This window comes from Hibiscus syriacus, unplaced genomic scaffold, assembly GCF_006381635.1.
Source record: "Hibiscus syriacus cultivar Baekdansim isolate YM2019G1 unplaced genomic scaffold, ASM638163v2 tig00002866_pilon, whole genome shotgun sequence".
NCBI lineage: Eukaryota > Viridiplantae > Streptophyta > Magnoliopsida > Malvales > Malvaceae > Hibiscus > Hibiscus syriacus.
Window position 1 is genome coordinate 279,589 of NW_024061950.1, and position 23,501 is coordinate 303,089.

Sequence of the window (23,501 nt, forward strand, 5' to 3'; positions counted from 1 at the left end):
GAAAAAGAAAATAGATATGCGATATAAAAAAAATACAATAAAGAACACCGCAATCAACAAAGAAGAAAAAAAGAGAGATAAGTAATACACTAATGAGAGAAAAACTAGATTTTTCATTCCTAAAGATTTTGTGTTCAAACAATTCCTAATGCAAGTTTATATACGACGTTAATAATTAAGTAAGATTTTAAATAAACATTATATTATATCACTCTAAAATATTAAAAAAGATAATTACCAGTTATTTGATATTAAATTTACATGAAACTAATACTCTATTTTACTACTAAGATAATATAATTGTTGCAAACACAAGATAGTCGCTGATTTGCCATGCTTTGTCTCCATGCCACCAGTTTTATTTTGAACTTTTAAAGGTCAAAACTTTGAATACCTCACGATTCACGCCGTCGTCTTCTCCCCTCACATTTCCTTATATATATATATATATAGCCTCAATTAATACCATATCAAAGAACAAGCAAAAGGAAACCAAAAACAAGGCAAAGTTAACGACAATGGCGAGTTCAGGAGAGGTATCGTGGAAGTTAGAGGACCACCCAAAACTTCCAAAGGGCAAGACCATCGCCGTCGTCGTTCTCGATGGCTGGGGCGAATATAAACCCGATCAATACAATTGTATCCATGTTGCCCAAACACCCACCATGGATTCCCTCAAACAGGTTCTCTTTCTTTCTTTTTCTTGTCTGCTTATATTTATGTTTTTAGATCTGAGCTTTTCTCGATTTTTGATTTGATAATCGCTGTCGATGATATTAATTGGTATAGTATATAGATCTTATTCATTTATGCAAAGACGACTTCCATCTTGTTTGAAAGCTTAACTTTTAGTTTTTGGGTTTGTATTTTGTCAGATTCTGAGATTCCTATTTGTTTCTAGCTCTTGTATATATGAGTTAGATCCAGTTACGCAGTGTAAAATTAATGAGTTTTAACTTATTTACAATTATTGGATTAAATCAATAGTTGAGCACTGAGCTTATGTTTTCACTAACCATATTTTCAGGCCCTAAATGTAATCTTATCCATTGATTTATATTAATCCAATGATTGTAAATCAGCACTAGTTTTACACCATGTAACTGGATCCTATATATATATGTATATATGTAAATATGTGTGTATATATGTATGTATGTAAGTAAGTTTGATTCCTTTGCGGGCACAGTGAGCGTTGCTTTAAATATTTTGCTCAAGGGTAAGCTTATCTTCCTGATTTTAGCTGCATATATATATATATAATATATATATATAATATATATATATATATATAACGAAGTATGTATATGTATGTTGACATATATGCTTGCTATCTTGTTGGCAAATTAACTGTGTTGCAAGTGTTCTAACATGTTAATTCATTCTGAATTGTAGGGCTAAGCTTGTTGATCTTGCTCTTGCTTCTGGTAAAATCTATGATGGGGAAGGATTCAAGTATATAAGTGAATCTTTTGAGAAGGGTACTCTTCACTTGATTGGATTACTTAGTGATGGAGGTGTTCACTCTCGGCTCGATCAGTTGCAGGTAATGTTTGGTGATTCCGGTTACTATCTTTTGAGGTTTGGCTCCTATAATGAATTCATTTTGTTTTCATAAGTTCAGTTATTTAATTTTATTTACCTTTTGATGCAGTTGTTGCTGAAGGGAGCTGGTGAGCGTGGTGCTAAAAAAATCCGTGTTCACATCCTCACTGATGGTCGTGATGTTTTGGATGGCTCAAGTGTAGGCTTTGTGGAGACTCTCGAGAGTGACCTCGCAAACTTACGTGAAAAAGGTGTTGACGCCCGGATTGCTTCTGGTGGAGGCCGCATGTATGTCACAATGGACCGCTATGAGGTGAGAAATCATTTTCACAATTCTGAAAAGGATGTTGCACGAGTAATTTGCACTTGCTCTGTTATTTTCTTTTCCTTTTCACTGATCTAAAAGATTTGTTTGAATTGATTAAGATGCTAAATTATGTGAGTGGATCTTTTGTAGAATGACTGGGATGTTGTGAAAAGAGGATGGGATGCTCAAGTTCTCGGTGAAGCCCCACACAAGTTTACAAGTGCAGTTGAAGCTGTAAAGAAACTGAGGGAAAATGCCAATGACCAATACTTACCTCCCTTTGTCATCGTTGATGAGAACAACAAGGCTGTGGGTACAATAGTAGATGGTGATGCTGTTGTTACTATTAACTTCTGAGCAGATCGGATGGTTATGCTTGCCAAGGCACTTGAATATCAAGATTTTGACAAATCTGATCGTGTACGATTCCCTAAAATTCGTTATGCTGGAATGCTTCAATATGATGGTGAATTGAAGCTTCCGAGCCGCTACCTCATTTCTCCTCCCGAGATCGATAGAACATCTGGTGAATATTTGGTGCATAATGGTATCCGTACTTTTGCCTGCAGGTATGTTTAGGACACGTCAGTTCTCATTCGTACTTCTGGTTTATTGGAATATTTGATATGTTAATTGCTTTCTTCGTTTATGGACAGTGAGACCGTCAAATTTGGCCATGTCACTTTCTTCTGGAATGGAAACCGCTGGGTGTTTCAAGCCTGAGATGGAGGAATATGTGGAAATTCCTAGTGATGTTGGCATTACATTCAATGTTCAACCTAAGATGAAGGCATTGGAGATCGGTGAAAAGGCTAGGGATGCTATTCTGAGTGGGAAATTTGACCAGGTGATGATAAATGGAATAATCTAAATAGGCTTTTAATGTTAGTAAAGTTAATATATTTATTTAACACTGACTATTCTATCCATAACCAAAACCGAACCAATGTGCACGAACAACATTGGTTAAATCAGTTAAATCGTATTTAACCGTCTTTTGCTTAGCCCTAGCTGAATGGTTTTTTATATTATTGACTTAGGTACGTGTGAACATACCAAACGGTGACATGGTGGGTCATACAGGAGATATCGAAGCTACGGTTGTGGCATGCAAGGCTGCTGATGATGCTGTCAAGGTATGATGACTCGAGTTCCACGGAGGTCTCTTACGGAAGCTGCTCTCAACTTGGTGTTGGGGGTAGCCTACTATCTTACCTCCCCTTTACCCCATACATATGGGAAAAAGGGACAGTCATTTATTAAATTCTAATGATTTTACATCATTTTATGAATCATAACCAGTTGCGTTTTTGCTTAAAAAATGTATAAGATGAATTAGAATGCGGGTAACTGAGTTTATGTTTGACGTGTTTTACATCCAATTTTATTCTCAAGCATAGCAACATTGTCTTGTATAAAGGCTTTTCGTACTCTAGTTAAGCTTGATTATATTGCTCGGTGCAGATGATCCTCGATGCCATCGAGAAAGTTGGCGGAATATATGTTGTGACAGCAGACCATGGCAATGCCGAGGACATGGTGAAGAGGAATAAATCTGGAGAACCTCTTAAGGACAAGGAGGGAAACCTCCAAATACTCACCTCCCACACTTGTCAACCCGTAAGTTTCCGAAATCTTTCTTTCTTTAATAAATGCCGGGTTTGAGTAGATGTGTCGAAAGCTGTGCAATATCTGATGTATTTTATGGATGTTCTGATTAGGTGCCTATTGCAATTGGAGGTCCGGGATTGGCACCCGGTGTTAGATTCTGCAACGACGTTGCTAATGGCGGACTCGCGAACGTGGCTGCAACCGTCATGAATCTTCATGGATATGTAGCTCCCGACGACTATGAGGCAACACTCATCGAAGTTGTCGGGAACTAGGCTCGGCAATAGAACACTGCCTACATTTTTATATTTGCACTATTTTCGCAAGGCCGGTACCCAAACATCGATTTGGAAAAACAAAATGGTTTAAATGTTATATTTTGGTAGATAGTTGTGGCTGAGGTTTTTTGAATTGCTGTAAGCTTAAGAATTGACCTCATAATTTTCCCATTTCATGGGGCAATGGAGATTATTAGCTTTATTTACATCCTATCTTTTAATTCTTTATTACACATTATAAGTTTTCTATTCAAATATTTGATTAAGATGAGATTATTGTTGTAAATATTATAAATCCTAACATTAAATTTTAAACCCTTAACCTTAAAATATATTGGTTTGAGTAAATTTTAAATTCTTTTTATGTCCTTCTGAATCCAGGGTTTTACATTGATTAATTTGGATCGACTTACGTTGTACACCTGATTTTGGTGGGTGAGTCTTTCACTAGAGATTTTCTGTATATACAAAAATTCAAATTCGATATTTTGCTTAAATGATATTAAGTTAATTACCACTTGAACCAAATACAACAGGCATTTAACTTAACATGATGATTTTAAATTCGATATGATTTTACGAGGTTAAATTTTTTTAAGAAGTTTGAGTTCAAGGTTGAGTTGAATTCTTTGAAGGTTAAAGTTAAGATTCAATTGAATTTGAATTTAAGGTGAAAAATATAATGAAATTAATAATATAATTGATCTTTATATATTCAAAGATAATTATTATAATATATCATTGATCTCTCTGTTTTTCCAGTTAGTTTCCTATCTCACTTAATAAAAATGAATTATATATATATATGTTGGTTTGGGTGCGTACTTGTTCTGGTTGGATAGAGTTTATCGAACTTTAAGTCGAGTTGTGTGATAGATGGAGTGTTGTGTTATACTCAAGTTAGGTTCAAATGCTGAGTCCAAAATCGAGTCCGACTTTTAATCAGTTGATAATGTATGTTTAAATATTCATGCAAACGTCTTAGCGAAAATAAAAATATCTAAAATTAATATTATCTTTTAATCATTGAAATGGTTTGATTCTTATACCAAGCTACATAATTAAATTAAAGGGTGTAGGTTAGCAAAAGAAGGAAAAAGCCTCGTTCAATATCCCGTCGCGCCTGTTTCTTAACGTCTAGCATTTCGCGCTTTTACCTGGAACACACACTCGCTCAATATAGAAAGCTCCGTCGAAGAAACGGCGAAAGCTGTTTCCGAGTTAGCAATGGATTCAGCTGCCTCCGGTGAAACTCAGAGCAAAAAGTATAACTCCTTTTCCTCTCTCTCTACTACTTGCTTTTTCCAGCTCTTGATAAAATTAACTGCAAATCGGAAGAGAAACGATCGAATATTTTGATTACCGGTCTCATTCTTTTATATAAAATGTCTTGGCAGTGCTCGTAAGAAGGAACTTAAAAATAAGCAGAGGGAAGAAGAGCGTCGCCGTAAGGAGGAGGAAAAAAGCAGCTAAACAGGTTCTTAATTGTTTTCTTTTCTTAGAATATATTATCCTATAATATTCATTAAGCAAAACGTGAAGTTTTGATACTAAAGCGATTGTATTTTTCATTTGTATGCTAGATATTAAAAAAAAAATATCAAGTAACAAAATTTGTGCTTTTAGTTTTATATGAAATTATTTCTTTAGCTTCATATTACTTTTAGCAATTTTCTTTCTGAAATAATTATATGCATTCAATTTTAGAAACACTAAGATAAGCGGAATTGCATGCTGTTATTATTAAAGTTAATTAATTACAATTTTTTCGTAAAAGTAGAAAAAGTAAATAGCTTGGAGAACTAGTACAACCAACAACTTGATCAAGCACTAATTTTGATTAAATTGTTCCAGTTATCTTTCTTATCATGTTATGTATTATTGTTGGAATCTTACGGTTTCATGATGATTTCTTTGATAACTAAATTATATTTTTGTTCAGGCTGCAGTTAAGGCAAGCTCACAGAGTCTGAAACCTGCTGGAGTTGATGATGAAGATATGGATCCCACTGTATGGTTAATCTTTTTCTATATGATCATATTATGATGCTTTGCACAATCTCGTTAATTTCTTGGACATAATGTTAACATAAATTTGATCTTTTCATGTCAGAAATTCCATGGGAATAGGCTGAAATTTCTTGCAGCCCAGAAGACAGAGGGAAAGAATCCGTATCCTCATAAGTTTTTCGCATCGATGTCTATTGTTGAATATATAGATAAATATGGAAACTTAGGCAATGGGGAGCATATTGAGGATGTCGCAGTATCTTTGGTTGCTATTTACTGATTCACTCCTACTCCCATTGTATCATCCAATGTGTCATTATTGCATTTCATTTAAATTTATTCTTGAAATAGCCCTATTTTTCTTTCTCTTATGCTAGGGCGAATTATGAGCAAAAGATCATCCAGTTCAAAGCTATTCTTCTATGATTTGCATGGTGATGGTGCCAAAGTTCAAGTTATGGATGATGCGAGGTATATTTCCATTTTTTGTTTTAGGACTTGTACGTTCTTATTTTTTTCAATTCCAAATGTCCTCTTTTTTATGGAAGGTACATGGGACTATAGTCGATTTGCAATATGTGTTTTTTTGCCATCTACTTCTGAGTTCTGTACTGGGGGAATTACCTTGGCATCCTGTGAATTTATTCTGATTAAGCTTTGTGATTGGTTATGTGCCTTAATGTAACTTGTCTGCTTTCCTTTGTTTCCAATGCTGAACTTCATTCTCATACATCTCTTTTTATATTTTTCTTCATTACTGCAGCAAGTCAGGCTTGGATGAAGCTGAATTTGCAAAATTCCATTCCAGTGTCAAGCATGGTGATATAGTTGGTGTCACTGGGTTTTCAGGTTGGGAAAATGATGCATTATTGCTGTTCTTCCTGTATATTGGCCTTTTTGTGTCCTTTGTCATGCACTTTTTTCTTTTTCTGAGTCTTTTATTAAAATTTATCATTTAATATGACAAGATAATAAACCTTTTCCTATAGCACTGCTGGCTATATGGATCATACCATTAAAAACTTCAAATAAAATGTTTTCAAATATATATTACAAGATTTAACTTTGAGGCATGTAGGCTTGGGAGGTAGAGAGATTTTTTATTGAACTGATATTAAAATCTTATGAATTGTGATTATCCTCCATGATATTATATCACTTCTTTCTATTACTATATACTTTTATAGTTTTCATTCCTTTTGTTTGATTAGTTCTTAGGATGCCTCCATTTTTAAAATCCTTTGTACAGAGCTTCATTAGTAAATATTCATTTGGTCATTTTGTAAATGATGAGTTTGGATTTTTTCCTCCTACCTGTATTGTAAATCCTTTTTCTTCTCTTTTTTGGGTAAAAATGAGAATATTTTCTTGGTAGTTCTGTTTTTCACTTTTTAAATTGTCCTGGGCTTCTTTCAGGCAAAACTAAGAGAGGAGAGTTGAGCATCTTTCCAGAATCGTTCTTAGTTTTATCCCATTGTCTCCATATGATGCCGATGCAAAAAGCAGGTCCTGATGCCATTGTGAAGGTAAATCAATGTGTGGTGTGACTGTCTATTTTTGTTAAGATCCTTTGAATTTGATGATAACAATGTTTTGTCATTTGTTTGCAGAAAACTGATGTATGGGTTTCAGGAAGTACCTGGAATCCTGAAACATATATCTTGAAGGATCAGGTACTATTTCATATTTAATCAAAGAAACTTTAGTGGATATGTTGAAATTCTATTGATTTTCTGCCATCAACTATGTCGATCTTTAGCAGCATGGCATCTATCACTGAACATGCCAGCTAATGCATTTTAATTGAGCTAGCTCACTGCAACAACAATTCAAACTTGTATCAAGAAACTTTAGGAACTGATCTTGTACTTATTAGTTAATATAATTTTCATTTTACCTTTTCTTTTCCTTTCTGGTGCATTCTGTCCGCTAATATTACTAAAAAACTGTATGATGCAAATCTGGGCAAGTCATTCTATCCATCTTATATTGTCAATTCCTGATCCTCCTATGAATTCAAACATGGGCTTTTATTTTCCATGCTAGGAAACTTGATATCGCCAACGCTATCTTGATTTGATGTTAAACCTGGAGGTTCGTCAAATATTCAAAACCAGATCTAGAATAATTTCTTTTGTAAGGAACTTTCACGACAATCTTGATTTCTTGGAGTTAGTCATCTGTTCAATATGTCAAATTATCAGTTATCTTTATGTTTCTTCTTCCGGCTGTGTCATTAATGTAAATGTAATAATAAGGTTGAAACTCCCATGATGAACATGATTGCCGGAGGTGCAGCTGCTCGTCCATTTGTAACCCATCACAATGAATTAAACATGAAGCTCTACATGCGTATTGCACCTGAGTTATATCTGAAGGAGCTGGTAGTTGGTGGATTGGATCGTGTTTATGAAATCGGAAAATAATTTAGAATTGAGGGTATTGATTTCCCGAATTCACTACCTGTGAGTTCTATATGGCTTTTTCTGAATATAATGACCTGATGGAGCTCACTGAAAAGATGTTGAGTGGTAAGTAACGAAAAGGGCTTGACATTGGAAGATACGTTTCTGTTTGTTGATTTTCTTCTCATTTTCTCTTTCTCAAATTTGTTGGATTTTCCATGACTTGATTAATCTGGAACAGGGATGGTCAAGGAACTAACAGGCAGCTATAAAATCAAATATCATGCAAACTGCCTTGATAATGATCCAATTGAGATTGATTTCACTCGCCTTTCAGGTTTATGGATCACCTTTACTCATGATGTGAACAAAGCAGAAAACAACCTTGGAAATGACTTTTTGCTAACAAATTTGTCATTAATTCTTGCAGGAGGCTCGACATGGTAGGGGAGTTGGAGAAGATGGCTAACCTCAATATCCCCAAGGACTTTTACAGTGATGAAGCAAACAAGTATTTGATTGATGCATGTGCGAAGTTTGATATCAAATGCCCTCCTCAAACAACAGCACGTTTGTTGGACAAGGTATGTTTCTTGTCTTTTGTCTTTCCTGTTTCTCTTCGAATAATTGTGATGCTAATCAAGGTACTCTGTCTAGGAAAAATGAGTTTGCCCATGGGGGCCTGTGCATGCCTATGCATGGATTTTTGTGACTATTGACTAGTAAAAGTTTGATCAGTTTTTATGTTCTTTGATCGCATTTGCAGCTTGTGGGACATTTTCTAGAAGAGACGTGTGTGAATCCTACTTTCATCATCAACCATCCTGAGATAATGAGTCCTTTGCGAAGTGGCATAGGTCAAAACCGTGGCTGACTGAACGTTTTGATCTTTTTATCAACAAACATGAAGTGCGCTTATTTAACAACATAAATCTAGTTTAGTTTCCTTATTTAATTTTACTTAGGCATACTGTTCTGATTTCTTTCCAACCGTTTAGCTTTGCAATGCATACACGGAGTTGAATGATCCCGTTGTACAACGCCAACGCTTTGCTGAACAACTGAAGGTTACCATTGGTGGTAACATTAATTACATTGTATAGGAATTTTTTCTGATAAAGATGTTGGAATATCAGGACCGGCAGTCGGGCGACGATGAAGCAATGGCTTTGGATGAAACATTCTGTACTGCTCTCGAGTATGGATTGCCACCAACTGGTGGTTGGGGATTGGGTATTGCTCGGCTGGCTATGTTATTAACAGATTCACAGAATATCAAGGTTTTCTTTCTCTCCATATCACATTTGCTTACTGCTTACCATTGCTTACTGTACGGGATTCAGTCGTTTGATGTTATTCAAACAGGAGGTTCTTCTCTTCCCAGCCATGAAACCTCAGGACAAACCATCTGCTAAAGGTAATTAATTTCCATTTTTTAGATTCTGGACGTGAATCTATAATGTTGCTAGAGTTTCTCTTTGGTTCGACGAACAGCATATTAGTATTTCTAGCAGGAATGCATATGCAATACTTACAAAGCCGAGTCCTGTGAATTTCGTTTTCAAATTCATGATTAGTAATCATGTTGATTTGAGCAATCAATGTTCATCTGTCATAGATATTAATTTGTGTCATAATACTCGATGTTTTTAGCAGCTCCGGAAAATTAGGGAGTTCAACCTAGTGAAATACGACACTTAGCTTCAACTTATGGTGAATGCTGTGTCAAGAAAGTTCTTCGATGTTCGAATGAGTTATACTACAAATTTTTCTTCGATGATGATCAAACGAAATCCTAGAGATAAAAAGCCCTGGGCATGGAAATACAACCTCAGTAAATTCTTCATCCAAAATGGATTCAACCGGGGGGACATTCACTTGCTAATTGCTATGCAGTATTTCAACGACGTTGACAGTTTAGATATAGCTTCGTAAATTCACACTGTTATTTCATTCTCGACATTCTAGTCTATGTAGAAATGAAGGGATTGAAGATTTCTCTGCACGGAACAGGTTGAAATATATTAGGGTATACTATGCATTACCTAAACTATCCATTTTAATCTCTTTTAGTATTTAAATTATCAATTTTGATCTATTTTAATACATAACTTTTCAATTTTTTTTTAAAAAAATTTAACGTTGAATTTTGAACGAGTATTAAAATGAAACAAAAATTGAACTTTAAATATAATTTAAAAAAAAATTTAAATACTAAAACAAACTAAAAATGATAGTTTAGATACCAAACGAGTAATTCACCCTGTATATGATATGCCCAATGAAGAAAAAATAAATCTTCACTGTTGTTGAAGGATCGCTAACCAAAATACAGTACAAAACATGACATTAAAAAAAAACCAACATAAACCATTAATGTGAGACGAGTAGAAGAACCGATATAGCTCAAATTATTAACGTGTCGACCATTTTATGAATGTATATTATCTTAAAATCGATTACGACACGAGTAGAAGAATCGATAGGTCTAGCTAAAACAACAAACAATCGTATGTTTACCCCCTCAATTCCTCTTCCCAGTTCTCTATTTCCTATGGAAAAACGGGGAGGAAACAATAAAAGAAGAGATGTGCAAAGCTTCAAAGTCATACAAAACAAAAGAATCCTACAACTCAAAACTGGACAATGGTGGCTGCAAAGTATCCAGGCTTAAGTAGTTTCACCGGTCATATGACAAAACCACGTTTTTTCTTCTTCTTCCGTTTTTCATGTAGCTTCATGTAGCACCGTTGGCAGCCTTCTTCTCCTTGTGCTTCTCCCTTTTCTTCTTGTTTTTAAGTGCGTTCTTGCTCATTTCTCTATATTATCAAGGCAGTACTTGTGAGCATCGGAAAATACCGACATCAAAGACAGTATCGATGTATGATAAAATTATAATAAAAGTAAACTCACCCTGTAGAACTCCCGCCAAACAACTGCAATTACACAATTGTTAAGATAGTCAAGATCACTAGAAAGAAACTAAAGATATAGGAATATGCATCCTAATAAGGCATTCATGATTCATATAGGCAAGTTAGCTAGAGTGCGATGACTCGGAGGTGCAAAGTCTCATACACCATGTTTACTTATACGTGAGAGTCCTTGAAAGGTCATGTCTTTCGTACCCGTACTTGAATATGCGTCAAATATGGGAAAGCCAAGAAAAATTGAAGTGACAGAACAACATAGGTTATAATATCAAAAAGTGTTCACTTGCAGGGTGTCTGTAACTGACTAAACTTGATTTGAAGGGATGCCGTATTATATGATACCTCTCAAAATTGATCCCATTCTAGCTTTCATGATTGCAACTGGATCTTCAATGACATGATCTATTAACAAAATATGCTTCCAAAATTGATATTTTGCTCATTACTAGTCTTTTCACCACTTAATAAAATTTTGTCATTGAGTTTCTCGTTTATATGTTGCAGTCATTCAAATCGTTACCGTAGGATACCCCATAGTTGTCAGAAAATACCTCTGCCTGAACAGCAGCTGCATTCTTAGCATGTGGAGGATGATAAGCTGCAGGCTTCTTTGCAGGAGGGTTGGCCGGTGCAGGCTTTTTGGAGGTTGACCCTTGTCCTGGAAAATGATTGAACATGTCAACACTTCTAAAATGATAACTTGGTAGTCAAAGCTATGTTAATTAGATTCGAATGTGAGTGTCGCATACGGATACTTCTGAAAAATGAAAAGTCAAAGCAATATAAAAAAGAAATAGGACCTTGTGATTTGGTTTCTTCAACCTTCATGGAATCAACCGACTTAACAAGTTCAGCAATTTCACTAAACTTTTCGGGGGACTCCGGCTTCCAATCAGCCTGCATGAAGTATATCAAGTAATGAAAAGTGCACACAAAACCAATTCACGAAAAAAGCATTAAATAATCACTATACTCACCTGGAACAGCTTGTCAAACATCTTCTTAAAGAACAATGATCCATTGTAGTTAAAAAATTTAATACTTCAAAAACAGCAGAATCAGAAATTAGTAAGTGAACCATCTGGTAAATAATGGCTACCCTTGAATACAGTCAAAGAATAAATATGATATCGACACCGTCTATTCACACATTCAAGGTTAACTAGTCATTGAAATGCCAAGGTTAACTAGTCATAAATATGAAGGTGAAATGAAGATCGCAGCACTCTAATTTACCCCCAATAAATCTTTGTTATAAGAAAATGACAACAATCACATACCAATTGTCAACTTGGAGTCTGGGAGCTGTTGTGGCAGTCATGAAATAGCGTCCATCTGCAGACCATTCACTTGTTACCGAACATTCGGCCCTAGTAGTTCCAAGCTGCTTTTTATCTACAAAGTCCCAGAATGCCTGAAGCGTAAAACTAAATATTAGCTACATTATGAATGAGGGAGAACTGACTCGGAGAAACAAATCCATGGGAATCACACAAATACCAAACTCAACTCCACCAGGTAAATACTTGGTAAAACAACATTAGGATAAAGCAAATAAATCATGGCAGACAAGAAAATCGTACTTAAAAAAGGCATACAGCAAATATAGTGTATACATACCATATCACCAGGCAAGTTACCAAAACCAGCCAAGCACAGTACTGTATATCATAGACTTAAGGCTACAATCATGTATGGTCAAAAGTACAATGAACAGTTGAATAAATTTCATCAGAGAAAGTAAACAGGAAGAGAAGTATGAATTATTAACAAAAGGATACATTTCCCCTTTGGATTCCATCGAACGGTATTGTAAGGACCAGATCCCAGCTCATGCAATGGTTTGCACTTCTTGTCAAATATTGTTGCATTTGCAGGCATAACTGTAAGTATGTCAAGGGGCAGTTGCAGAAAGGATTCATTAAGAATGAAGTGAAAGGCTAGCCCTTGTTACCATACAATTTATATATCAGGTACCCTTGTTTGACATGTCAACACATTATATATTTGTATTTGAGGGTAGGGAGCATATATAAGGAAAGACATACGAAACTTTGAACACAGCCACTTAGTTGCATATAAAGTCTCGCTAGAACCAAAAATCTAAGCAAAATCAGCTAGATCAAACTGCATTCGGACCTTCGGTAACAAATTTACACAAAATACAGACATAAGTTAAACCACGAGAAACTTCTTGACTATTTGTACGAGGATCTATCTGTACAGAGCAAACTCCTTCCCAGAAAAGCCCTCCCTGAAAAGGATACATCCATAAACAACAGCAAACTCCTTCCCAGAAAATGACCACTGAACATCATGAATGGGCCCCTCCTTCCCTGCCAATAAATGTAACAAAGTCAGTTGTATACATGGTGAAGAAGCAAAACACGTTGCTTTCCAACTGAAGAAAAGAAGCAGAATTTTTCAGTAAGAACATACGAAGAGGAACAAGTCCTTCAAAGGTCCCATCAGTGGTAAGGTAGTGCAGCTTTGACTCTCCATAATAGCTCTGGTTAGTCTTATCAACATCAGATTGCACCACGACTAGAAGTCCTGTTGAACCACAATTCCAGTTTAACTGCACAGTGGAACATCGAAAAAAGCTTCTTCGAGCAAGAGGTTGGCTCTGCAACTCTTTCTCACAAGGATATATCTGGACGCTAGCTGGACTCCCCTGCAACCAAATCCAAATGTCTCTTTAAGTTTAAAAAGCTAGTCTCTCAAGTACCATTAATAGTTTTGATACACCAGCTGATCACCACACACAAATTATTGGTAGCTTCAAGGCACTTTATATGAGAAAACATCCTACATACTAGCTCTTCAAGACTTGCTTTCCATAAGCTGAATTGCTCTCTTTTTTGACAGTTATCAATATCTAACATCCTTATGACTCCTTTGTTCCTTTTATTACTTGACTCCAATACTTGATTGAAGTCCCCCACCCCATTTTTGCAATTAAATTTGACAAAGTACCAGCTTTCAATAAACTACTAATAAGTAAATTGAAACTCAAGATGTCCAGATTCAATCAAAGTCTCAAAAATGAAATAATCCGATCCAACCTAATCAAATCATATAGTATTTATTGTAAGCTTTTAATTTAACTTTTACATGTTCCTCTACTGTCACAAATGAACCAAATTTAAGTTCAAGTGTTCAACTTCAAGACACAGCATGTTGACAGAATAATCAGAAAACTTTTATATCAGGAAAGGATGATACCGATCCTAGACACTTCTCAGACTCTTTCTTTTCATGATAAGAAACTAGAAGAAGCCAATGGAATACCAACCTTAGATTCTGGAACAAATGCAGCCACATGGGACCTGCGAGCCTTGGAAAGCTCCACTGCAGCAACCCCAGGAATTCTTAGCCAATGCAAAATTCCTTTAGAGAAATCTGCAGGATCAAAAAACTGTATTTCATTTGTAGCAAGCCGGCATGCAACAGCTTCATCAGAAGTGAACCGGATTGACGGCCTGTGACACAGATTTACATGCAAGTTAACATAGACATACCAGAAAAGAAGATAGAAGATGCAAAAATGGAGAGTTTTAGTGCCCCATTTAGGCATAGTTCTAAGAACATCTGAATTGAACCCTTAAAGTTCTGCTTATTCTCTGGCGAAGTTCAAAAAGATCCATAGAAACTATTGCAACAACAACAACAGGTAATGTAATGTTATGCAGCCAAAATATGCATGCTCATATATTCTACTACCATGTTGCTTTTGTCATGTTTTTCTGGAACTGCTGGTAAACAGGATCCCCGGTCTCTACACTCCTTAACACCACATTCTTTTCCTGGGGCGTAGTAGATTTCTGAAAGGTTTGAAGATAAGTCCCGCGTGGGGACAAGGCAGAAGCCACATGCGGGATCTGAAAACATCTTATCTCTTTCAAGGTGCTGGAATCATAAATACTGATAGTACAGTCAGTTTTAGTCACCATAAGCCTCGAACCATCGTCACTAAACTTGGCACTAGTGCAAGGAACTTTTTCAATCTTAATCCCAGGTTGATTATTGTTATCAAATGGAGGTCCATTCCAGATTGAATATCCATCCGGTTCTCGAACTACAAAAATTCAAAAAAGAAAAACTAATTAGGGGAGAAAACATATTACATACTGACAGAATTCTAAAGAGAAGCATAGTTATTAAGTACCTAAAATCTCTAAAACCGGTGAAGTTTGCACTGCTGCTGCCATTGGAGGCTTAGATAAGAAAAACTGCAAAAAACCCAATGTCAGAAACAATTCAAGCACAATTTTTTTCATGGAAACTGCACTTCGTTCTTAGTTTACATTAAGCAGACAACCATACAAGCACATCAACTATATTGCTATTGCTTGAAACAAAATAAAGAATCAATATTTCAATCAAATTTGATAAAAATAATAGGAAAAAAAACAAATTGAAAATCTATGGCTCTATTCGATTGTTTCTTTTACTACTTTCTTCAACCTATATTACAGTCGAACTGAAAAAAATGGTAAAAAATAACAATTTATTGAACGCAAATAAGGTTTCGTTTTTGTTTTGTTTTTTCTTAACAATTTCTTGAGAAGAGGAGAAGAAATACCGATCGGATGAGAAACCGACTTGTGTCGACCCGTGCAGCCGTCGAACCCTTCACTTGCAAATCAGCTACTGAAAACATGCGCTCCTTCTTCGGGAGTCGGCTACATACATCTTACTAATTGCGTTCAAGATGAACGACGTCGTTTCATGTTTGTGCAGCATTTTCCTCCCCTAAGTAAATAAATAAATGGCTTAATATAAAATATTGTATAAATTAGTTATACTTCTTTTCTCATTTGGTGTCTAAATTGTTTGGGTAAAGTATATAAATTGTCTTCAACTATAAGATTATGCTTTTTTGAGTCATATGACTATTAAAAGTTATAAAATGATCCTCTGACTATAGGATATTACTTTATTGAGTCCGACTATTAAAAGTTACAAAACGAGATATGATATTTCTTTATTGAGTTCCCAACTATTAAAAGTTATAAAATTGTACTCTAATTATAGGGTACTTCTTTGTTGAGTCTCCAACTATTAAAAGTTATAAAATAGTCAACAGACTTTTCATATGTTTCAAACTTATTCTTTTTTGCTAAAAGATTGATGGTTGTTTAAACTGGATGTTAACCTGCTGATTGATATATGATATCAGAATCTCAAACGACTATATAGCTCAAATAGTTATGGAATCAGATTTTATCACATCATAATCAGCAGGTTAACGTCTAACTTAAACGACCGTTAACTTTTTAACGAAAAAGAACGAGTTTGAAACATATGAATAGTCAAGTAATCATTTTGTAACTTTTAATAGTCAAGGGGTTCAACAAAATAACACCCTATAATCGGTGGTTCATTTGTATACTTTACCAAAAGAAATCGGTATGTTCTCATCTTAACTTAACTGTATAGGCCGTAATTTTTTCGGTTAACGTATGTGTCTAACGTTATAAATGTGTTATTTCTCTAGGAAAAAAATTACCTTTTGGGTTACTAAGCTATTGAGATGGTTTTATTTTGACCATTGAACTATGAGTTTTGTGAATTAGACTAATAGTTGTCAAATTATCTTAATGAAATTGCAGATATCAGTAAACTCAAACTTGTTTTGTTAAGGGGTCATTTTAGATAAAAAGATGAAATTATTTTTGAATACGAGGAGTTGTTGAAGAAATAACGAAGATTTGTAGCTTTGAAAAGTGAACAAGAATTGGTATTCCACGTAGAATTTTCCAGGAAAACAAAAGAAGTTTCTCTTCCATGGTTGAACGCATCAAATATAAATTACTATTTGAAACATGAGAAATGATACAATTACATAGAAATAGCATATTAACACAACACTTTGTTAAACAACTCTAACGCAGATTACAACCAGAAAGGCAGATTACCTATGAAGTTTTGGAAGACAGTTGAAATGTTAAACCGGAGTTACCCAGTTCCTCTTGCATATGCTTCTCCAAGCGTTCAACCATGGCGGGTGTGAGATAGTTGCTCCAATCTCCCACTTCTCCTTTCCTGAAATATTCTTTGTATGGAATCTCAAGTTTTGGAGGACGGTTTAAATTTTAAACCAGAGTTACCCAGTTCCTCTTGCATAAGCTTCTCCAAGCGTTCAACCATGGCGGGTGTGAGATAGTTGCTCCAATCTCCCACTTCTCCTTTCCTGAAAAACTCTTTGTGTGGAATCCCAGTAACGAACAAATCCTTCTTGTTCACTTCCAGTTCCTGCAACTTCTCAAAGCTACAAATTTTCGCTATTTCCTCAATGAGTCCTTGCTTCTCTTCCTCCTCTGTGAATGAAACTCCCAAGAACACGGCCAAGTGTTTCAGCTGAGAAACGATATCTTCCTTAAGATCTTCATATTTTAAAAACAAAATCTTGTCTGGATTCTCTCGGCTTGCGTTCCAGTAACCCAGCACCTGATCAAAAAATGGTCCATTTATAGAGAATCCATTGAAGAACTTGTCAAAAACTTTCTCCAGTTAGAGTGGCTCCTGGTTTTCTTCTACGAGCTTGTCGGTGAAACGCCAAATAGAAATTAACACATCCATGGGGTTTCTACATAAGTAAACGATCTTACAGTGGGAGTCTTTAATGGAAGTGAACAAAGAAGCATAAGGAATGTGGGTGGCAAAGACCCTCGGCTTATAAATACAAACGCTTTCGAGATCGGGACAAGGGTTGTTCAAGTAAATGTCAAGCTCCAAGAAACGAACAAGCTGGTGGGGAGTAAAGTTGAGCAATGGATGTTCATGTTCATGTTCATGTTCATCCTTTGCAAATCGATGGCGGTACAAGGTGGAGAAAGTCAAGGCCTTGAGCCATGTAGTACCAGATTTTGGGAAAGCGACGATAAAAACATCGGAATCAAATGCTCGGAAATGTGTCTGAAATGAAATCACAGACTTTAGAAAAAGATAAGTGCACCAGAAGCCTTGATAGAGGCACCAGTTGTTGGAGTTCATCGTCCATTGATTTATCAGCATTGTCGGTTCGGGAAACAAGTTTGGGTTTGCTCATCTCTGCTGTATCCATAACGAAACCAACAGCGAATCCAGAAAGTTTCTCAGTTGAGCACCAAGTCAATGCATGGTTCCAGCTTAAGAATTACCTACTCTACTTGGTCTCAAATATTTAAAAATTGTTTAAACAACCCACATGTAATCTGAATTAACTTAGGTTTTCTGTCCGTTTCACGTAGGCAACTTGAACATCGAATACAAGCATAGACATCTGTTTCTTTACATGGGTGAGTATTCTTAGTTGATTTGACGAGTCCTATATTATAATTTAAATATTATTTAAACTTCTTTTTCGAGCAAAAATAGTTTTCGAGTGTTGTTCATAGTTGGTTTCATCATGGATACAACAGAAGTCAACAAAGCCAAACTTGTTTCACTAACCCTGGAGCACCAACAAGTGCTGCAAACCCTAAACCCTAAAGAACAAGGTTGGATGAACATCCCTTGCTCAACTTTACTCCCCACCAGCTTGTTCGTTTCTTGGAGCTTACATGTTTACTTGAACAACCCTAGTCCATCCAGATCTCGAAAACATTTGTGTTTATAAGCCAAGGGTTTTTGCCACCTACGTTCCTTATGCTTCCTTGCCCACTTCCATTGAAGAATCGTAATTTCCACAGTAATATCGTTTACTTGTGTAGAAATCCCATGGATGTTTTCATTTCTCTTTGGCGTTTCACCGACAAGCTTGGAGAAGAAAACCAGGAATCAGGGCCGGTCCAATGAATTTTAGTGTCCTGGGCGAGACAATAATTTTATGCCCCTATACTTATACCGTATAATAGATAAAACATAAATAATATTTTTAAAAACAAAAATGTAATAAAAATTATAGTCAAACAATGTCAATACTAATACAAACCAAAACCTACAAGGCTACAAATATCACCTAAAATGATGCATTCGTGCATTTTTTGAAGCAAAAACCTCTATTATTTTACGATAATCAAGACTTTGTAAAAATTGACTTTCGATGCTTAGAATTGCTAATCCATTCAATCTATCTTGAGTCATCGTGCTTCGAACATAGGATTTCAAGAGCTTCAATTTTAAAAAACTTCTTTCCGCGGAAGCAACCGTAACCGGTACCGTCAATAAAATTTTATATGCTATCAACACATTAGGGAACATATCCATTCTTCTTGCAAACTCCATTATTTGAATAGATGTCCATGTACTTTCAACTTTGTGTGCTTCATCTGACAACATTTGCTGCAAAATTTGTAACTCCATAAATAAATCTTTTCCATCAATATCAAATTCTTCACCATTTGTCAAATTAGACTCAAGATTTAAACAACATTTTTTTAGTTTGTCATCAAGTAATGAAATTAACTTTGAACCATCAAACAAAAAACCAAATATAGACTCGAAATGTTGCATTTGCTCAAATCTACTTTTCAATTGAACAAGAGCCATATCTACAAGAATAATAAAGTAGTCATTTTGAAATGCTTCTTGAGAAGATTGTTGTTCTCTTTCGGTATTTGGAATTTCATCAAATTGCTTTTTACTATAAGAAATACGTTTTTTAGGAAATTGAGGTTCAACCCCAATATTATATGTTATTTCTTTAGCTTCATTAAGAGCATTGTCAAACCCAATTTTCCTATATTCTTCAAAGTAATTAATTAATCCCTCTAAGTTTTTAACCGCAACATCAAGAAGCATATCTTTGGATTGTAATTTATTACTAACCAAATTAATTCTAAATAAAATTTCATGCCATATAACTAAACTTAAAATAAATTCAAAACTAGAAAGTTTACCATTTACTAGTGATTCGGAATCTCAACACACTTTTCCATCATCACTAATTTCGGCTAATCTTATTAAAGCTTCTCTCATTTGAGAGAATTGAGTTTTTATTGCTTTAACACTTTCAATATGACTTTCCCAACGAGTAGCGGATAATGATTTAAGTGTTAGGTCATTTATAAATTCAAGTAAAACACTCCATCTTTTTGTTGAACTAGAAAAAACATTATAAATTGTTTGACATGTACCAAAAAATATTTTTGTCTTGTGGCAAGAATTTGCCATATCACACAAAACTAAATTTAAACTATGACACCCACAAAGCATATAAAAAGCTCTACGATTTATATCAAGCAACCGTTTTTGTACACCATTGTGTTTTCCTTTCATATTAGCTCCATTATCACATCCTTGACCACGAACATAATTAATATCCAAATCAAGAGATTTTAGAACATCTTGTAAAATATTAAAAAGTTTTAGACCGGATGTTTCTTCTACAATTAAAAACTCTAAAAAAAATTCTTCTACTTTTATTGGAACACTTGTCACATCCACACATCTTATAATTAAAGTCATTTGTTCTTTGTGACTTGCATCCGGAGTGCAATCAAGAATTATAGAAAAATATTTTGCATCTTTAATTTTTTTAATAATTGCACTTTTTACATCCGATACCAACATTTCGATTAATTCATTTTGAATTTTATGACTAAGATAATGATTATGTGTTTCTTTGCCTTGAATTAATCGAAAATGTTATTTCATCACAGGATCAAACTCAACAATCATTTCAAGTATACCTAAAAAATTACCATTTGAGTTTTCATAATTTTTTTCATTTTTGCCACGAAAAGCCAAATTATTTTTTGCTAAACATTTCACAACATCAATAATTCTAACCATCACTTCTTTCCAATATTCAATATCTTTTTTATCATTTCTTGTAACTCTTTATCAATTGTTTCATTTTTATTTAACCTAATTCGTGTTTCAGTCCAAGTTCTTAAATTAATCATATGATCGAAACTATTTTCATGTTGTTTTAATGTTTCACCTAAATGTCTCCAATCATTTATTCCTTCAATTGCCAAATTACTTTTAGTCTGAGAGGTTTTATATAACTTACAACAAAAACAAAAAAACTTTATCAAGTTCTTTTGAATACACTAACCATTTTCTATCACAATAATCACCATTTCTTAATTTACGAATAAAAAAATCACAAGAAAAATGTCTATCATGTGCATCTTTTGGAAAAATTGTATTAGGTTCAATTTCTCTATTAGGCCCTTTTTCTATAAGTAAATCTTTCATTTTTGAATATGTAACCCCCACAGACCGATAAGGGTAACCATATCCGATCCGGGGTGTCACATTTGGGCCACCGGAGTGATCCACTGTAAAAATAGCGGAAAATTTAAAACTTTTATTGAAACGTGTAATTTATAAAATCAGTTGTCACTATTTAAAAATAAAACATATTTCCAGACTCGTATATAAATCAAAATACAATTACATGCCCCCTAATCACATGTACCATACTCTGCAACAACACCGGAAGAACTCCCTTACTGAAGTCGATAGATGCATTGGTACAATTCTTTTAACCTGAAAAGGTAAGTAATAAAGTGAGCTTTAGAAAGCTCAGTAATACAGAACTACCAGATGATACTGATGAACGTGCAGATACAGATAAATATATATTTCCTTATTGTTTCCGAACATTTATAGATTTTTATGCTGAGCAGAGATCCTACTGATATTTCAGGTGGTAACGGACAATGAGTTTTCAGTTCAGAGAAATATTTCGGATGACTGAATTCAGGAGATCAGAATAGGTTATCTAGTGTGTTCACGTAAAACCAGTGAAAATATACATATTTTTTTAAACATATTTTTTTAAACATTTAGAAAACATAGTAATTCCCTCAACCGCACACGTCCATAATGTGTAGATTCCCCAGAACCATACAACCCCGGCACAACAATAAGGCCCTAAGCACACAGCCGAGGAGCCTTCATATATTCTTCCCCCAACAATAACCCCCAAATAAAACATTTATCAAAAACCATAGTAAATCCCCCAACTGAACACATCATAATGTGTAGGTTCCCCAGAACCATACAACCCCGACACAACAGTTAGGCCATGAGCACAAAGCCGAGGAGCCTTCATATTTTCTTCCTCCAACAATACCCCCAAATAAAACATTTTTTGTCAATAAATGGAGATATCAGAAATCAAAACAGAATTTATATCAGATATCATATATCAGAACAAAATCAAGATCAGAAATCAGAACATAATTCAAATCAGAAATCAGAACATATTCCAAATAAAAAACAAGATAAAATATTCATATGATTAGGGAACACACCAGAGTTTATAGATATTATTTAGAGGTACTGTATCAGGCAGAGAAATACAATTCTTTCGTATGTCGATAGAATGTTGGAATTTAGAATCACTATTAGAAGAGTTCATTAACTGACAGAATCATCAATTATTCAGAATGTGAATTGAGCTGATAAGGAAGAAACGAAGATTCAAAACATTTACGATTTGTGTCGATCTATCGGAGTATCAAACAACTCGAGTTAAACAACTCCCAGAACTGATACTTATCGACTGGTCAATTCATTACCCTTCCAGGGTATTTACTCTTTAATACCAAAAATTCTTGTACATAGATCATCTTCGGAATCATCGTTGAATAAATCTTTCAATGTCTTTATTTCATTTCCACGCTTCCACAATATCATGTAATGTTGACGTACTTGATTATTTTAATCATAAACCATCGTAATTGTACACTATGTAAACTCATCAGAATTTCCAAATCACTTACTAAATCCTAAGTCATTGAGGTTACCTAATTCATTTAGCAGTCATGTCCATTCATGTTATTTCGGGGTTTTTTAGGATAATCCAGACGTATCTGAATTTCAGATACATATTGTACTTTCGTTCAATTCAATTTGGTCTTCGTGGTCGATTTGTCAAACAAATATCAAATCCTTACTACTGAATGCGTTCTAGAGTTGAGCTGATCTGAATACTTCCAAAATTTATCATCGAGCCAAACTTGAGAAGACGAATATGCATTCCAGTAATATCTATGCCATTCAGGCATTGATATAGCTTTAGGGTTGATCTACTCACTTAAATTGTGTTCTATTACTTTTAAAGGTAGTCCAACACCTATGCTTATTTGGATTCCTTAATTAATCCAAGACATTTACTTAATATAGGCTATAAGGGTATTTTGGACATTTTGGTGTTCAGTTTTATTCCAGTCATAACAAAGCTCGAGGATATCCCATCATTCCTGAGCTTGGTGATATTTATAGACCCACGATATTTCAATCTTTTTCTTCCATCCGGCCTTATTCTTGAATTTAAACTTATCATTTATTTCAGTCCATTTGGAAAATTCTGACAAAAGAACACCCCCGATTCTTCAGGTATTTACTCATAATTCGGATATTTTTGGGTCAAGTACCTTCTCAGATTTTTCAAACGGAATATCAGGAATTTTTCTGCACTAAGTCAGGATCTTAACAATCAAATACGTACTTAAATTGAGTTAAGTAT

General features: G+C 34.8%; 1 protein-coding gene and 3 pseudogenes across 1 annotated transcript; 2 read left to right on the top strand and 2 right to left on the bottom strand.

The window, feature by feature from the left end:
- The first annotated feature begins 461 nt into the window (after positions 1-461).
- On the top strand, positions 462-3,952 carry LOC120160715 (annotated as a pseudogene).
- Positions 3,953-4,617: 665 nt separating this feature from the next.
- Positions 4,618-16,665, top strand: LOC120160727 (annotated as a pseudogene).
- LOC120160946 (eukaryotic translation initiation factor 2A-like) lies at positions 10,566-15,814 on the bottom strand. Its single transcript, XM_039171256.1, has 14 exons — positions 15,675-15,814; positions 15,258-15,321; positions 14,813-15,167; positions 14,385-14,571; positions 13,529-13,763; positions 13,357-13,425; positions 12,871-12,972; positions 12,710-12,750; positions 12,370-12,503; positions 12,067-12,130; positions 11,890-11,986; positions 11,641-11,747; positions 11,070-11,092; positions 10,566-10,975 (listed from the first exon to the last, which is right to left on the bottom strand). The coding sequence occupies exons 1-14, from the start codon at positions 15,750-15,752 to the stop codon at positions 10,894-10,896; spliced, it is 1,638 nt and encodes a 545-aa protein (XP_039027187.1). The 5' UTR covers positions 15,753-15,814; the 3' UTR covers positions 10,566-10,893.
- Positions 16,666-17,161: 496 nt separating the features above from the next.
- Positions 17,162-18,178, bottom strand: LOC120160734 (annotated as a pseudogene).
- Between the last annotated feature and the right edge of the window lie 5,323 nt (positions 18,179-23,501).

Coding starts and splice junctions, on each gene's coding strand:
- LOC120160946 (XM_039171256.1), bottom strand. CDS start 15,752: ATGTTTTCAGTAGCTGATTTGCAAGTGAAGGGTTCGACGGCTGCACGG. Junction 14,572..14,812: donor AACATGACAAAAGCAACATG/GTAGTAGAATAT, acceptor TCTGTGTCACAG/GCCGTCAATCCGGTTCACTT. Junction 10,976..11,069: donor TTTGGCGGGAGTTCTACAGG/GTGAGTTTACTT, acceptor TTGATAATATAG/AGAAATGAGCAAGAACGCAC.